The sequence below is a fragment of the Rhopilema esculentum genome, chromosome 16 (assembly GCF_057945365.1).
Source record: "Rhopilema esculentum isolate cy_ngs chromosome 16, ASM5794536v1, whole genome shotgun sequence".
Lineage (NCBI taxonomy): Eukaryota > Metazoa > Cnidaria > Scyphozoa > Rhizostomeae > Rhizostomatidae > Rhopilema > Rhopilema esculentum.
This window is the reverse complement of record NC_142830.1, coordinates 11,164,418-11,182,430: the sequence shown is the minus strand read 5'-3', so window position 1 is coordinate 11,182,430 and position 18,013 is coordinate 11,164,418. Positions and strand designations below refer to the sequence as shown.

Sequence of the window (18,013 nt, the reverse complement as noted above, 5' to 3'; positions counted from 1 at the left end):
CATAGTTAAAAATGTCAGAATAAGGGTCTGAAAGAACACAATGGAAGATATATACCCAGTTGTGGATCGAAATAGGTTAATCAGAAAAATGCAAACACGTGAACGGCAAATTTGTTCAATCAGTGCGCGTGCCTATAAAAAGTTACCAGAGGAGTCCAATAGAGAAAACGAACTCCTTCTGTCTACACCATGGGGGCTTTTCGTTTGATTCTTGATCTACCCAGCGGAGTCTGTCAGGCACCGCGGAGCGTTGAGAAAAGTGCGGGGTCTAAAAAAGGGGGGGAATTAAAACCAAATAAAAAGTGGCTTGAATGGTTATTCATTGGCAAATCTTTTGCATTTTACGCCAGCATCCCTTCTCTGCAGTGCCTGTCTGTACATTCCCTTGCCGCGAAGATGAAGGGCAAACAATTATTTTAACGGACAAAAATTGACTTACTTTATTCAGAGCATCAACCCTGCTCGTGTATCACTACAAAAGGATGAGAATCCGAAATATGATGGGTTTAGCGATCTGTCATAGCACTTTGATTTCGAACTGAAAGACAAGTCCCAAGTATCGACGTGGATTCACTTTTTAAACTAGCCTGGCGAGAGCGATCGCACACGTGACCGAAAATTGCATGGATTGGTCATGGATTTACCTTGAAAAGATTGATGTTCAAAAACTTTACCGCTGACCCAATCTGCACGAGCAAATAACACTTTTCAAGGAAAGATGCTCGTGAAAGATGAGGCTTAATGACCTTGTAATTTGCACCTAATTTGTAATTCGATCCTAGGGCGATACTGTAAAGTTGTGCCGGTATACTTGGTACACAGGAGGTGCGACACTTACCTGGAGGTGTGACACCCCCATCCCCAATAAATTTTGCTTTGATTCGGTAAAAATATTGTTTGTATTGGCGTCAAGATTTTAATTTTATTCATCTTTTTACCTTATTCATCTTAAAGTTGAAATAGAATTGTAAAAATGGGCGTTCCTATAGTTTTCTAGGCACAGGAAGGATGTGGCACGGCACCGATCGTTATCTGCCCCCCCCCCCCCCCAATCCTTGCCTCAAAAATCCGTCTCTGCTGGTATATGAACCTCTGTCAATCAATTGTAGCTCAGCCAATCGGGGATAGCTGCGGATCATGATAAAGCGCAATCCATTGTAAGTTAACCAATCGGCGATCCCGATCAGATGATGGAATCTATCGAAAACAATGGACACAGCCAATCGCAAAGCTAATCTAAGAATGCATCAAATTCCACGTTCAGCAAACGTGGAAAGGATCGCATAAGCAGGCCTTTAGCTTGCAAGCCATAACTCAAAGTTAATGGAAGATTTTAGCTCGAGTTTACTCAACTGCAAATCGTTGTCGGATTGAAAAATAATGAAACCAGTTTGCAATATTTGCCAGCACTTACTAGCAGAATTTTCGGTGATAATTGTGACGAAGAAGTAAAATTAATGTGTCAAGAATTTTCAGAGTCAGCTACGGATTCCAGAAAAAATTCGTTGAGGATAAGATTTGAAACCAAGAAATTGTTTATAGCTTTACAGGGTCGTGCTACTAGTACAACAAACACATCTGGAAAAGTCCTTTACAATTATCCGTAATCTGGATCTAGGGATTCCACATAATTAATAAAAATGACCTCCAATTCTGCATCTCGTCAATCTCAGATTACGACTTTCGAAGAGAGGGATGGCAACTTAAAAACAGATGTGGTCAATCACTCGCATGTTTGGACTGTACCAGAAGTGGAAGAGTTGTTAAAACTATACAGGGAGAGGGAAGCAGAGTTTAAAGACCCAACAACAAAAAAGAAAGCAATATGGAACGAAATATGCATAGAAATGAACAATCTGGGTTTTGCTTTGAACCCAATGCAGTGCGAATGCAAACTGAAGAACATGAAAGCAACCTACCGCAAGATTTTGGATAAAGCCGAAAGGGGGATCAATGTGGCAGGACGATGCCCCTTTTACGACGAGCTGTACGAAATTTTTGGTCTAGCCCCTCCTCTTAGGACATATCCTGAAACAACTAATAAATCGAGAAAGTCGGCAGGTAGAAAAAGGAGTATTGGTGATTGTGATGAGGTTGCTGCGAGCCCGGCTGAACAAATTACTCATTTAGACCTAAATCAGGTGCAACAGCAACAAAGCGGCCTAAATGACAATAACCCAAACAAAACATTATTGCTCGAAGTTGTTGAAGATTCAGCCCATCTAGATGTCGAGAGGAGGACTTACCCAGAACTAGTGGAGGAGTTACTCACCCTGAGAAGAACTCTTGAACAAGAAAGACATTTGAGGGAAGATGAGAAAAAGAAAAGGGAAGAGGAAAGGAAAAAATACGAGGACGAACGAGACAGAAGGGCAAAAGAATTCCACGAGGAAAGAATGGCAATGTTAAATTCAATGAACAAGTTGATAGCCAACCTTGGCACAAAGAGCTAATTCTAAACAGACAGCAGCCTGTGCTTAGTTTATTAGAGTAAAATTCGTTGGGGAGTATATTTGTGTTATAAAATGCCAGGTCTAGTGATATACGTTTATATTGATAAGAATACATTTCATTAATTTTTTGCTCATATGTGACTCAATAATTAAGCCAGTGTAAAAAAAGAAAAGAAAACTCAAAACAGATCAGTACATTCTTCAAAAATATATAGCATGCAAATTGCATTCCAAAAATATGTTGTAAGCTAATCTAGCTGTTTCTTGTACTGTAACAAGAGTGCACTTTTCTAGAATAAATACTTCAGGAAATGAAGAAGCATTTTTTTATATATTGGTTATGGTCGCCTAAGCATTTTAAAAGGACCATACTTGGTAGTTGAAAACCTTTGTTGAAACATCTTCTTTTTAAGAGGCCATACTTAGTAGGTAAATTAAAAGAACAAAGCACAACCCCACAAAGCAGCCCCCCAACAAAGCCCCCCTGTCTCAATTGATTGAAACAGGCTAAAAGAAGAAACACTCTGTGTTTCTGTCAAAGATTCTCCCAAATGAAAGCATTCATGAAAGTGAAGTTTAGAGGGTAACAGAAACATTTTAGGGGGTAGTAGTGCAGTAAGGGTGCAAAATACACCAGGTGCAAAAAAACACATGATGACCTATCCTTTTGACAAAACTAATACACTAGTTAGGTCATAATTTAAAAAAAATCATTTTATCCAAAGGTCACTCTTGTTCTACCCTAACACAAATATTATATTCTATAAATATACATTTGTATCACAAAGATGCCATTTGTATCACAATATGTTGAATAGAATCCCAAAAGTTCTGTTTTTGCAACTAGCCAAAACATTGAGCCTGTCTAAAAGTGATTTCTAGGGTTTCTTTCTATAGCACCCTTCTGAGAAATATTAGCAATGTTGTGGGATTTAAATTTTATTGCTTCTTAAATATATGCTTCTAGTCCCTTTGTTGAAACATATAACATAGCCCTTAATGATTTCCCTAGCTACTGAATAGACTTCTTTATAGATCCTTAGAGACATCACAAGAGTGTTCTGTTTTCTACACAACATTTATAATTTGTTTTTACAATTTTAAGAGAAAGTTATGCATAAATCTTTTGTAAAAGATAGTGACAGAACTTAGGTTTTGGTAGAAACTCTAAAACTCTCATTAAAGTTTTCTTTCTCGGAGTAGCAACAAAATGTTTTAAAGATTGAAACACTGATAAATGAAACAATTTGCATTAAGAAAAGTTTTCGATCAAGATTAAAAACGCTAATGAAAAGTTGTCTTCATTTCCACTTAATACACTAATGGATATATTTATTAGCTACGGCTGTAAATATTATCTGCACAGAAAATTTCAGTGTCGGTGCAGGATGGTGAATTTATTATAGCATATTTCATATGAGCAAACTTATTATACCACTTTGAAATTTGCAAAAACTTGCTAATACAAGGATAGACAACATCTATTTTTACTCATGGGCATTAGAAACATGAGCAATATCCCTGCAGTGATGGGCAATCACTCTTTTAGAACTTAATAATGTTGGCAATATTTGCTGCCTTTGTGGAAATGCCTGTCAGTGGAAGACCAGAGAATGCATTTACATACTAGCTTAAGTACCCTAAGATCAGTTGATCAGCTATATAAAGACAGTCACTATTATCTAGAGGTTCTTAGAAGCGATGAATCGCCATGATTATTCTGTTGTCTAACTGACATCCAGACTAAGAATGCAATTCTCTTTCTCTATGTTCTCAATTAATTAATTTACAGTCATTTTTGTACTTTGTATTTGTTGTGATTTTAAGTTCACTTGAATACAAACCAATCCAAGCTATCTGACAGGATCCTGTTTATAAAAGTTGACAACTTATAACTTTTATGACTGATATATCTGTTCCCTTGCCATTATAATTAGGGAAGGTGATTGCAAGGGCAATTGCCTGCATGAAACAAAAAGGTCTGCTGTTCCCTCTCTTGAATCTTGATAGTTGAGTTCCCAACTTTTCTAAATAGTTGAGCTTACAGGTTAAAAAGTCATAAACCAAAAATTGTATTTTTCAATTTTTAAACAATAACTAATGACTCCTGCAGCTCCATCTTTGGGTCCATGAAGAGGCTCCAACAAAAGCTATTTGTTTTCATACAAAGAATGAAATAAAATTCTAAGAAAAGAAAAAAATAAGAAAAGGAATAAAATCTCTGAAACAACTTTGAACATTCCTATTCTTGTTTAAACAAAAACTCTTACTTACCTCCCAGATTCTAATTGTTTGATCTTGAGAAGATGTAAGTATTGTAGAATTCTCCCCATCTGAAAACGTTTTTGATACATGAAATTAGTTGTAATTGAATAAAGGTGAACCTTGAGAACCAAGAGGGACAAAACATCCTCCCACAATTCACCATGGACACTGAAATATATCCATCTTTAATTTGATCATCTAAACTAGTTAATAGAAATTAAAACAGGTTTTACAGTAGTTCCCAACCTTAAAGTCATAAAGTCAGTCTCTTCAGTACAAAAGAATGAAAAATTATCGCAAGTTCTTGAATAAGTCCCTGCCCCTTGAATAAGCCCCCACCCTAAGATAATTTTTGTAAAAATAGCCTCACCAATGAATACACCCCATGGGCTGAGGTACAGCAATTTTTAACATACTGATCAGCCTCAGATGGAGGAAGAAAATTAACACTATAAATATTTTTGGCTGCTTCTAAATTAGCACTGATCTTCAAATAAGCTTCAAGAAAATTTTTGTTGCAAAAGGAGCCCCTGGGGGCTTATTCAAGAATTTACAGTGCACCAGACATCATATTTCAACATTCCAAAACATAATTTTTTCATCCTTAAACTGCTGCTCAGCTGTAACAAATCATTTGTAATGCAAAAGCTTCTTTAAACCTCAATCAACATTACTTTCAGTTTGCATTCTGCATGGTTTGAGATATACCAGGTATCTATGGTTGGAAAAATGAAAAAGAGACTTATCTCTCATTTTCAATTCAGTCAATTTTTTTTCTGTCTTGAACTCAGTAATAGCTGCTATCAAAACCCAGAAATCTGCATTCATCACTATTTATCACTAAATCAAAGCTAACCTGTTCTTCCCCAGCAAACTCCTTTAACAGCTGCTGTGTGTCCTTTCAATTCTTTCTCCAGCTCACCTGTTGGATATCAAAAAGCAGCTATATTTTACTTGGCTATAGCTCAAGAAATAGAATTCAGCCTGCAAATCAGTTACAGAATAATCCGGTTATAACATACTTTAAGGGACCAGTGTATTAAGTATGTTATATCCGAAGTACATTGTAACGAGGGTAAGTAAAAATTGACTAAAACCAAGCACACCTTTTGCCGGGACCAAGCACACCAGTACGTTATAACCGAGTAATAAACGAGTACGTTATAACGGGATTCTACTGTATAAGACTGACTAATTCAAGTTAAAATTTTCTTCTCTGTATAGCATATGTTGTTTGCCAATAAAAATGCCAAAAACATTCTCTTTGCTATATGACAGTTTTAATTAAACTACTTTTCTCGAACAAATAGACTATGACGGCTTTATACAACCATCAATGCTGTATATAATAATACATTTTTATCACACATAACGGGTTTTGCTTTTAAATGAAGTCCATTTTATTGAAAATAAAGTTGAAAACTTAGCTCCCAGTTATCATCTTCATTATAAACTTTAAGAGGAGCATAGATTCTAAATCATGATGGAATATGCCATCAAATACTACAATCATTTTGATTTTTCAGAGCTTCAAACAAAACTTCAGTCCAAAAGAAATGTAAGGCTTAGTTGTGCAAGGATGGCTCAGTTGTTGGAGGTGCTGACTACAGACCCAAGGGATGTGGCTCAATCCCTGGCATGACCAAACTTTCACCCAGAGTGAGGAGAGTTGCCAGCTCTCAGTAATTCCAGGTGCAGGAATCGCAAGGTGTGGTCACATCCAGTGGAAGTACCAGGACACTGCTTATTAAGCACAGCTTCTCAGTGTCCTAAAAACTACCTCTGGATGCTACGTAAAAACAAATACCAATACAAATATAAATACATTATTACGAAGGCTCTCATACCTTTCATATTCCAGATCCTTGCTAAATAGTCATAGCTGCCACTTAATATTCTGAAATGAATAAATATAATACTTTGTTAAAACAGTACCTCAAGCCTTTGTTAAATGCTGCTATAATAATTTCATGGTGCAGATAATCTTCAAAGACCAGAATTTATTCTTATTTTTGGGAAAGTTGGAGCATAATGAATTGACTGTTTTATTGCGAATTTCATATAAATCAGTATGGCATTACCAGAGCATTGAACTGAATATAGAAACTTACCGGGTCTGAGCACTGACATGTTACACATAAGCAAAACAAAAACATTATATTTACTTTGTTACATCTGTATGTCTGTTTGTTTTGTAAACAACACCATAAAGCAAAGTCTATTTTTATATCAGCTACAGATATTCACAGCCTGGGGCGTACCTTTACAATTTGGAGTAAGGGGTTGTAAACGGGTGAATTTACCAACCAAATTCAACTATTGCTAGTCAATGTATACACAATGTATAAAGTCAAGATATGCATCTACCGACAATCCATAACATTCACCGACCATCCGTAAAATTTACTGACCAACTCTCCACCCCCCCCCCCCCCCCCCACATCCCCCGGTAAGTATGCCCCTGTTCATAGCAACACTCTCCTACCATTCATACAATATATTCATATCCTAATATTCATATTCAGGGTTGCCAGATGCTTTGAATGGTTGGCAGCAAAATACTTGACGTTTGACGGCCAAATTCGGCCAACCAAACAAAATATACAAAAAAAGCTACATTTTTGCTAATTTTCTGCTATCTTTTATTTTGTTTCTTGATTCGTTATTTGCAACTTTGAGATTATTTTAACAACATGTTGAATATTTTCTATGCTAAAGTGGTCGTTTACTTTGTATTTTTGTGGCTTTCAACATGCGGCCAAAATTCGGCCAACTTTCGCTTTTCGGCAAAATTATTTTTTAACGGCCAACAACATTGAAAAACGGCCAGAATAGAACAATTTGGTAGTCGAAACGGCCAAATGGCAACCCTGTTCATATTCAAATCATAATAATGGTTAGCAAGTTATAATACTGTGCATTATACCTTTTAAAAGTCATATCAATACAGCTCACCCAATCATCATGAAGAATAGAGCATTTAAGGTTTGGTGCTTCGCTCTTTAGCACATATTCAATCTCTATGACACTTTCCTAAAAAATGAGTTAGCATGGCAAAACAAATTAGCAACTAATATAGCTCTGTTAACGTTAAGTTTTAGAAATTTTACCAACCTGTCTTTCATCAATTGCTTTGTCTCCAAAATCATTGTAATAAAACAAAACAATAATATGTTGGGAGATGGGGCTCATAAAAAACAGAGGGTGTTGGGAAATATCCTCTAAAATTAATAAACAGGAGAGATAAAATAAAAATGGAGGAGGGCTGTTTGGAAAATATTTATATTTCATATATTTCTTACAAGATATAAGATAATTCTTTCATAACCATTAACAGATCAGCTTCTTTATTTCAATATTATATTTAAGATTGAAAACTATTTTAGATAGAGGGCATTTGCTATACACAAGGAAGAAAACTGATCTACAATAAATCCTTTTGTAGTGCAGCAGCTGTACTTTGCATTATTGTGAAAATCGACAGAAGTGGGGATTACAATAAGCTCTGGGTGGTTGGGAAAATTGAACAAAAAGCAGTTGGGTATACTTAAAGCAACAATACAATAAAGGCAACATTTGTCATTAAAAACTTAGCCTTTTGCTTTTTGAAGTTGCCCTAAAGTTTCTGTCCATAATAAAATCAAAATATTTTGAGTTATATGCAATTAAAGCTATTTCTACATTCATATACAAACAGATTGATGACAAACAAAAGCTGATAAGTTTGTACGCAACTTTAAATAAATAAAAATGTATTGGTTTTGTTGATCTTTGCTTCCTTACAAGTACTTTTGAGACAATGATTCCCAAATCTAACAGTTAACAAATTTTAATGGTGGAAAGCAATTCAAATTAATGCAAAGCTACAGAGGAGGTTGGTTATTCGGTTATTTTGACTACTTTCAAACAACAAAGGCAAACTGAGGCAAAGAAATATTTGGTCTTATGACAGATATTGAGTAACCTTTCTTCAAAAGAAAGAAAACTTCAAAAGAAGAAATTCAAAACTCAACTTACAGTGGACACTCCATGCTTTTCCACTAATTCTATCAAAGTTGATCTTAATAGTGTTCCATTGATAAGAAAATCAAAGTTAATACCATCTTCTCCTGCAATAGGTTTAAAAAAAAGTTTAAAATACAGTACATGCCAGAGGTGAGGTCAATCAAATGTATGAAACAGTTGAGTTGTAACTACTTTTCAAATTGAATGTAACTGTAGTTTATCAATTTCCTTTATACCCTAACATCTGACACAGGATACTGAATGCTTTTATCAAATTGAATCTAAAAGCTTATGAAAAAAGAAAATGCATATAACAAAAATCATGACCAGGACCTTCAGGAAATTTACATATTATCAACTTTGCTGTACAACAATGACAAAGACAAACACACACACTTCCTGGGATAAGTTATACTAATCAAATGAATGTCAAACAACATCTATAGGTATTGGTCATCAACTTATCAGCAGATATTCCCTTGGTGTACATATTCTCCCTTTCACTTATACCCATTGCCTTCAAGGTACACTTTGAACTGGAAGCACAATCATGCTACAACTGTGTGTTAGAAATCTGATATATAGAAATTAGCTTTCTTACCAGATATAATGAACATACCTTGCTTTAGCATTCCATTTATCAAAGAATTGAGTTCAGGACTTCCAACTGTACCAGGTAATGAAAATGGTGCTTTGGAGACAGCATATCTGATAAAAAAATACAAGTTCTCTCAAAGAAAGCATACGCACCTTCTAATGTTAATATAAAAAGTATCATTAAAAAAAATAGGCAATCTCCAAAACACTTACTCTACTACACTGAGCAATGTTGGTAACGTTTTCCCCAGTATAGGGCACCCCAGTATACGGTCAGGTCCAAGTATAGGGATTGTCAAGCAAGATTATGTTCTTAAGTGCCACCAAAGCCGTCCCGGTGCGTTATCGTTGCAATGATAGATAGAAGTTATTTCAAGAGAGGACAAATTAAAACGCAAGTGCACTGATTTCAAGTGGCCAGCAAAACAGTTTCAGTCAATATTTTTTCAAAATGCGGCCTTAGAATTTGACCCCCTTACTTGCCATCTGAACAAGCGAGCCCTATATTCTTGCTAAAGGCTCCCACATTACTCAGCGCGATAGCTGCATCAAATTAGGTATGAAGAAAATAAAACGTACTGTAAACAACTAAACTTATATTTTGTTCAACATTTAAAGGTAAAATTGATCATATAAAGGGCAAAATTTATACGAATATGTGCAGAGGTCTGCATTTTGTTTCAAAACATGTAGTAAATAAGTAACACTCAACGTGACAAGAATGAACAACAACAAACACACATAAAAATCAGTAATTGCTAACATTTTGCCCCGGTATACGGGGCTTTATTCGAGCAAAAACATGGCCGCTTGCTGAAAGTGTATGGCTGAATGTCTACTGGCCGAGAAGCCGCTGTGTCTTGAAATAACTTCTATCTATCACCGCGACAACAACGCAGGAACACGGCTTTGGCAGCACTTTAGAACATAATCTTGATTGACAATCCCTATACTGGGGCTTGACTGTATACTGGGGCGCCTTTTTTTGGGGGGAAACGTTACCGATATGGTTGCCTACACTTGTCTTCATACTTCATCAATTATTGTCATGCAAAACAAATACATTCTCAAGGGGGTTGTGCGTACACTGTAAAATGAGCACCTTCAACTTTCTAGTCACTTGATTGAGCATCATCAAATATCAATTAAAAAAATTGGTTTTCCACATTTAATTCTTAAAGATCATAAACACATTAGGTGCTCGAAGTTTGAATGCCTCTCCTTGCAAGGCCTGGCTTACATGTTTTATATCAATCCTACGAAGGATTATGTGGAATCATCATATTTTCAATCTCTTGCACAAATAAAGTCTTCATTTGCTGTAATAATAGGACGCACCCACGCCATGCCAAAATCCCAAACTGCCACACGAGCACGACCAAGTTTGCATGGACAATTCAGAAAGAAAATATCTAACGCTTGCACTTGCCATATCATCTTCTGCCTGGTATTTTGCCATACAATGAGACGGGTTTCCAGGGCTGCTATTGAAAATAAATAATACAGCAGAAAAATACTTTCTCGTTTTCAGGGAAGAAAGATTTCCGCAACAACCTTTTTGGTGTAGAAAATACCGGTTCGGTGTGGGACAAGACATTTCCAGTATATATGCCATGGATTTTGCTTGCAGACTTGGGTCTGTTATTAATATTATTTGAAAATGATAATATATGATGCAAGCATAACATGAAAAATGTCAACACTCACTTCTCGTCTGCACAGGAAAACCTTGCTTGAAAATATTTTATATCACCTCCAGTAGCCATTTTTGATAAATAGAACTGAGGCAGCGTGCATCCTATCAACCTCGCTTCCATGACGAGTTCCCGTGTCATGAATTCATGAATTATAATATTTTTGTATCTACAACAATTAGCCTCTAAAGTGGTCAAAAGTTAAAAAGAAACTAAGAACAAACTGAGGCCGTGCTTCTGTAAAGTAGGACTTTTAGCAATATTTCGAAATCCTCTCTTAAAAGATTTCAGCTAAAGAATGAGGAGTTTTTTACAATCTAGGGGGCCTTTTTGATGAATTCTCAAACTTCAGAGACGGCTCCACAAAACTGGGAAGGGGGGCTAAGAATCAAATTCAGTGACATAAGAGGACCCAACATGGCTGGGTCCGACGCGCAAGGAAATTTTAAATTATGCCTTCTAGATGGCTAAAAATGCATCTCCCAGTCTAAAATTTAAGAAATTACTATACCGCTCAGAAAGACATTTCGACGATTTTTTAGCAAATCATTGATTACTGACTTTTAGAAAAAAAAATTGTGGAGAGGAGTCATGCTAAAACTCTAGTGAAAGATGTTGGGGAAAGAAAGAAAGGGTGGCTTTTGGTTCAGAGTGCACATCGATGTGATTTACAAGGAGTTGTTGCATTGATTGAGATAATTTTACTTCCCGAACAGAAATGTGGATCTTCTTTGTCTCGAATATTTTCAGTAGGCCATGTTTACACATTCAAAATGCAGACAATACAATGATAGAAAAAGTTACCTACTGAATTGATGCAAATAATAGACAAATATTTTGAAATATGCCTACATAAATAGACCAAATAAAATCAAGCAGTATATAAGCAGTTTTTCTATTTTCAATTTATACTCTGCTTTAAAAAATAACAAAGAAGACGGTCAAAGAAATTGATTTTTGAAAAAGTGGGGTGCTTGAGCCCCCAGCCCCCTAGTGGTGCTGTGTCTGAGCTTGTCGGCAAATAAAGATGTCACGCTCACTTTGTTGTGAAAGGAGACCTAAGAACCCCCTAGAGCAAGTAAGGAAGCAATTGCACTGCTTATATCCTAATAATTTGAGAACAAATAAAGAACAATCTAGCCTAAATTTTCATAATGGGGAAGGGTTGAGCTTATCGTTACTTGTAAGTGCTTCTAATGGTGGATCTAGGGGGGGGGTGCAAAGGGTGCTTGATTTTGAAAGTACTGTTTCTTGCCCCTGTTTCTGAGCGTGTTTCGGAAAAGACAGCTAACAATTTCTGCTAATTCGATGTTTTTTTCTATTGTACATGAAAGATATCATTTTATCTATCTATCTATCTATAAAAATTTCTTCTTGTCGATCATCGTGGCATATTCACCGGAACGAGATTATGGTAGAATCCAAGTTGGCCAATAAAATGGCGAATGACGGAATCACCCTCCAATGAAATCCGATTATTCGACGATATTCCGAGCACCGGTGGGTGAGTGAAATAGAGTTCTCACGAACGGAGCTAGCCAATCAACTATTTCCTCGCTGGTGCTCAGATTCAGAATTAGCCAATCAGTTGTTTTTTCGCCGGTGTTCGGATCCGCTACTGGCGCTCCTTATAAAATCATATTTGTAACTTTTGTTTATTAAAAGTTTCCTTGAAATCGGTGACATCTCAAGGCCAGGTTGTCTAAAGTCAGAAAAATGCAATAACGTATTCTATTACAAAAACGTTTCCCTATGTTACAAATATTATTAACTGGCATTGCGGTTAAAAGTAACTTCTCACTTTACTCTAGCTTTGCTGTCACCCACTATACTGTTTCCTTTATAAACTGCCAATTGCGAAGAAAAAAGGAACAAGTCCTTATGCGGTGCTTCTTAGAGGGATTGAGTCATGATAAAATGGATTGGGTATACCCTAAGTGCCAAAATCCGCTGAGTCATGATTTTCATGACTGCAATGCTATTGGTTGAACTGGAACTGGTCACATGAACTCACCTCCTACTGATTGACAAAACAATTTTCATCAATAGCAAGTTGTCAGCAACGGATGCAAATATCACATGAAACAGCATCGATCTCGCCGAAACCAAATGACTCCCTATAAAGAAGTCCTATTTACCATGACTCAATGCCTTTAATTTGGTGCCAAAGCTTCAAAAACACTGGCCCTGGCTTGAAGAATGAATTTGGTATACTAAGAATTTTTTGAAGAAAGAATTATCATGTGAAGACTACGCTTTTTAGAATTTGAAAATTGCCCAACCGTTCCAATTTATTCTTGTAGTTGATACAAGAAACATGTAAACTTGTAACGATTCCTTCTTTGGTGATACCTATTACATATATTGAAACACAAACAAAGGAATTCTGTGAAACAACACATAACACGATGACAGTGATGCACATTTACCGGAAAGGGAGTTACTAACAGTGCGACAAACAAACATGTGACATAATCAAAGAATTTAGCTTAACAGAATAATAATAATTACTGAAGAATACAAATCCTAAAACATTACAAACTTAATTTTGAAGATAATTTTACCGCTGTCTAAATGATATTGCTTTTGAAATTCTTAGCGTAAAAGGACTTTCTAACAGCATAGAATGGTTTAGTAAACTTAACCAAAAAATAAGCCTCAAAGCAAACGTGTCTAGTTGCTTGAGAAAATACAATAACATTCCATAAATATTTTCTGGTTTCTGAATTTTTTCAATTTTATTGCAAACACAATTCTAGATGCATAAATCTTAATTTATAATTAGCTAATAATTTCGAAAAGCATTTAATGTTTTAACTCAAACCGAAGACGCTCAGTGACCCAAGTTTACACATTTGGTCTCCATCCATCTAAAACGTACTTTCTCAATTTGATTTTCTGAATTTTTGATATATCAAGATTGAAATCCTCAATAATACTTTCAAGAATGTCCTGTTGGAGAATTTTTAGGAGCAACTTTCCATTAACTTGATGTTTTGTGCAGAAGTTTGCAAATTTTGTCATTTTTATCTCTCTTCCTAGAAATAAACCCACCTCGTAACATGTCCAGCTTTCAACATCCTTGCTGCATGTTGTAGAATTTTTAGCAACCAGATCTTTGTTATCTGGGCGCCATCCTTCCTTAACGTACGCCAGTAGCTTATTTGCTTCAAATCTTAACATTCCAATATCTTGAATCAAATCATCTTCAAATAAGTCGTGGAGCAAAGTAACATCCACTTGCATCTGTGACATCTTTTCCTCGTATGCACTTAACTTAAGCATCTTCAACACTTGGCAAATATCCTCAATTGCATTAATTTCATTTTCCCGTCCCATCTGACTAGCGCTTTCAGCTTTAATCCCAATTTGGAATTCTGATTGTTCATTTTCATTTTTGAATCCTTGATCAGTTTCGAAAGATTTTCGTTCATATGAACCAGCACCATCCTGTAGAAATCCTTTCGACTCACTTGCATTTTCTTCTCGTGACTTTCCATTTGTAAGTACATTGTTTTGATTAAATGCTATATCTGGGTTTGTGTCCCTATCATTTGTACACAGCAGATTAGGTCCAATATCCGATTTTACTGTCTCCTTCCTTGGTTTTATCAAAGGAGGAGCAATATTGTCACGCTTTTTTATAACCTTTGCATAAAGATCTTTAATATTGTCTTTAGCATCCTCATTAACCTTCGTCTTTTTCATGCTCATCCCCTTTCGTTTTGCAGGGATTGGTGGGATCTTTCGAGTGCCCTGTTTTCCTTGAGGTGTTTCGTTTACTTGCCTTCCGGTGGTTGATAGAGAAGATTCAGGAGATTCAACATCTTTGGGTTTTCTTAAACTGATGCTTTTTGCTGGAATTGGTAATTCTCTTTCAAAGATTTCCTCTACTTTGAAAGGGTTCTTTTCTGCAGTCACATCATTTGCTGTTGGCAAAATGCTTTTTAAAGAGGACCTTTTTGGAGGGATCGGTGGTGCCCTGTCCTTATCTTCGTTGTCTTCAACATTTGAATTGGGAGAAGAAGCGTTTTCATCCCCATGCATTTGGACATAAACAATCTCGTCATTTCCTTCCATTTCATCTGGTTGTGATGTTTTCTTTGCATCTCTATCTTGCTTGCGACCTTCAGTGTCACAGAATGTCTCCTTAGCTGGGACATTGTCCCAAGGATAATCTAGTACCCTAAGCTTTGATTCTTTAAAATCACAAGCATGTATTTTTATTTCACCTATAGCGTACAGTGATTGGCTCCGGGCCTTTAAGGCCGTATTTTCGTGTTTATGTTTCCCAGGGACATTCTTCTTCAGGCTGCTCACCCTTCGCGGAGGTTGTGGGGCCATATTGCTAATCTTTTCTTCACTAATCGAAAATTGCTCGGCTGTTCCAGGCTTAGAAAACAGATCTTTTTGTGGTTTCTCCTTTTTCAACTGCAAAGGCTCTTCGTACAATTCCTTGCAAGTAGACAAATGGCTTACTTCATTGCCGTTAGATTTCACTAAATCGCACACCATAAACTGTATTCGGCCCTGGGTGCTCATATTATTGCACAACCACTCAGCCCGCGGCAAATCAATCGTTTCAAACTTTGGTTCAGCTATGGATAGATAAAGTTGATCATTTTCGACAACTTGCCCCATTTTCACAGTCATATTTGCGTTGTAAGGTATCGCTATCAAATACTTCAAATCTTTGATTTTTGCAGTTGCATACACAATGTCGTGTTTCTCTATTTTTTCTACACGAAATGAGCCATTTGGCAGCAAATGGGGGGGCAAATCTTGGTCCAGCTGCTCAAAAACAACTGAAAAAGGCGTGCTTCGATTTTTCAACTCTCCCAGCAGGTACAATTGGTTTTCGTCATATTCTCGTAATGCTTCTATAAAATCCCCTTTCACTGACCTTGGCAACATCACATTGACTGGGTGGGGCCCTCGAGACTCCACGGAAATCCCCATTGGAATATCACTGATTTCTTTTTCCTTGACATAAAACAATGTCTTCTTTGGAAATTCGATTCCATAAACAGTAAACTGAATTTGGTTCTGAATGCAGTTTGGCAGGAACTTGGCTTCACAAATGTCTCTGATACACGAAAATGTACGTCCTCCATTTATTGGTTTCAACATTACTTTGTGTTTACAGTTCGAAGGTATAATGAATGTTCTTCCGGCTTCGTCCTGTCCAAAGACAGTTTCCAACTCGCCTTTGCCATAAATTGTCAAGGCTGTTTCACTGCACAGCGAAAAACTGTCGTTTAATTTAATTTCCTCGTCTAACTTCGCTAGAATAGGCAATTTATGCTTGGAAAGAACCTCCGGCACAGGTAAGCTCTTTGCCAACCACACAACACATCCTTGCTCTGCCATTTTTAAAGCAAGGCTTTCCTGTCCAGAAAGTTTTAAAGGAAATCAAATATGATCCGCAAATAAAGCTGTAATTTGATTTGTCCTTGTAAGATAATCATGTCAAGGTGGTGGTGTCAGAAAATATGATAGCTATAAGCTTTATCATGTAAAAGTGCATGATAAATGTCAGATATGCATATGTATGCTATGTGAAATGTTGGTGTGCTCAACATAGAGCAAAAATGTTTGCAGCCGCTGTGCAAAGAGCTTTTGCGCCTGCAAGCTGCGGCCAAATGGCGACGCACAAAATTTTTCCCGCCAACCGACCATGTGACACTTTGATTCCGATCCAGGCCTCCTGGGAGGTGCAATGTTATAGGGTTTTGTGTCACCACAACCACAAAAGACCTGAGCATGGCGGAGTGAACTTAAAGCCTGATCGGCTCATTTTATATACAAAATTTTACCATGTGAGTATGCCTCAAATATTGTCAGTTCCACGGAGAAAAAATCCAAAATTCAAATTTATTTTATCTCAAAAACGGCACCATGCCGCACGCTGATTTTTTTATTGATTCATCTTCATGCCCCGAAAAATAAGATTATATTGGTTGGCATATTTGGAAAATTGGGTCACGTTCATAATTTCACCGCAAAGATACCTAACTTTAGGATTGTCAATTTATGGGTGCGATTGAATGATGATTTAAAACCGCCATACTTTTTGGGATATGCGGTATATTCATGGAAGTTTTTCATTAAAATAGATTGGTCACGAATGTAAGTAGCTGTTTTTAACGCGATTTTGAAATCGCTTCGGTATTTTTCTATAAGAGTAGGAAACCAAACAAAAGCGAAATTTTGAAAGGTCAACATGGGAAGTTTTGTTCGATATTTGAATTAACGATCGTGAAAAATTTCCACCATGCCGCATCCTGAATTTTTGTATACTTGTAGTCAAAAGTTCAATTTTTTTGTATATTGTCTCCTTCAGAGGCGGAAAATTGGGTAACGCTTGAAAATTTACTTTTTAAATTGTTCATATTTCCCTTCTTGCCTAATAGTAGGCCTAGGCATAGGATACTTTAGTTTGGCAGTAAAGCATAGGCCACGAAGAGATTAATAAGGTTTTAAAGCCATAATTTAATGATATAAATGTATCTTAAGTAGATAATTTATCTATTTGACTCCATAAAAATAAAGCAGAGGTAAGGTTAAAATTCAAAGTTTGTTTTCTCATATATTTTTATATCAATCGCATCCGGGACAGAACGACACAATTTTCGCGGGCAGGTAAATCACGTCAGCATGCGCGCGCATAAAAAACATTTTTGCACTATGTTGGTGTGCTCAACTTTATTTATTCAAGTCCGCTGGACCGTTTCTCTCTTCACAAAAAGGGGAGTTCGTGGGGGATGTCCATAAAACATAGACAACTTGAATATGGCCAACCCGTAGACGATATCCTTTGCATTGCATATCATGGCAATTAAAAAAATTTTAAAGAACAAAAAGTTCAAACTGTTAATTGATTAATTTTCATATGAAGTGAAGCTAAAATTGTTTCCAGTTGAAAGCCTGCATTGGAAATATGCTTTATGCCATTAGAAGGCCTACGGCCAAGCCTTCCCATTATGAGCTTATTTGAAG

The 18,013-nt window shown here is 36.5% G+C and overlaps 2 protein-coding genes across 4 annotated transcripts in view; one reads left to right on the top strand and one right to left on the bottom strand.

Moving 5' to 3' along the window:
• The window catches only part of LOC135682268 (ribosome biogenesis protein WDR12 homolog), a 37,936-nt gene extending 21,348 nt beyond the window's left edge, over positions 1 to 16,588 (bottom strand). For 2 of the 3 annotated variants that reach the window (XM_065197083.2, XM_065197082.2), the window contains exons 1-7: positions 11,028 to 11,170; positions 9,343 to 9,431; positions 8,736 to 8,827; positions 7,645 to 7,751; positions 6,566 to 6,615; positions 5,575 to 5,640; positions 4,728 to 4,786 (exon numbers count right to left, since the gene is read on the bottom strand). In XM_065197083.2, the coding sequence (XP_065053155.2) occupies positions 4,728 to 4,786; positions 5,575 to 5,640; positions 6,566 to 6,615; positions 7,645 to 7,751; positions 8,736 to 8,827; positions 9,343 to 9,431; positions 11,028 to 11,155 (591 nt within the window). In that variant the 5' untranslated portion in view covers positions 11,156 to 11,170. Of the gene's footprint in view, positions 1 to 4,727; positions 4,787 to 5,574; positions 5,641 to 6,565; positions 6,616 to 7,644; positions 7,752 to 8,735; positions 8,828 to 9,342; positions 9,432 to 11,027 lie in introns of those variants that run through there. The other variant, XR_016144685.1, reaches the window with a different exon arrangement.
• Positions 1,252 to 2,837, top strand: LOC148958268 (uncharacterized). The gene has a single exon (XM_089113138.1). It carries the CDS (start codon positions 1,641 to 1,643, stop codon positions 2,451 to 2,453), a length of 813 nt encoding a protein of 270 aa, XP_088969264.1. The 5' UTR covers positions 1,252 to 1,640; the 3' UTR covers positions 2,454 to 2,837.
• Positions 16,589 to 18,013: the final 1,425 nt, after the last annotated feature.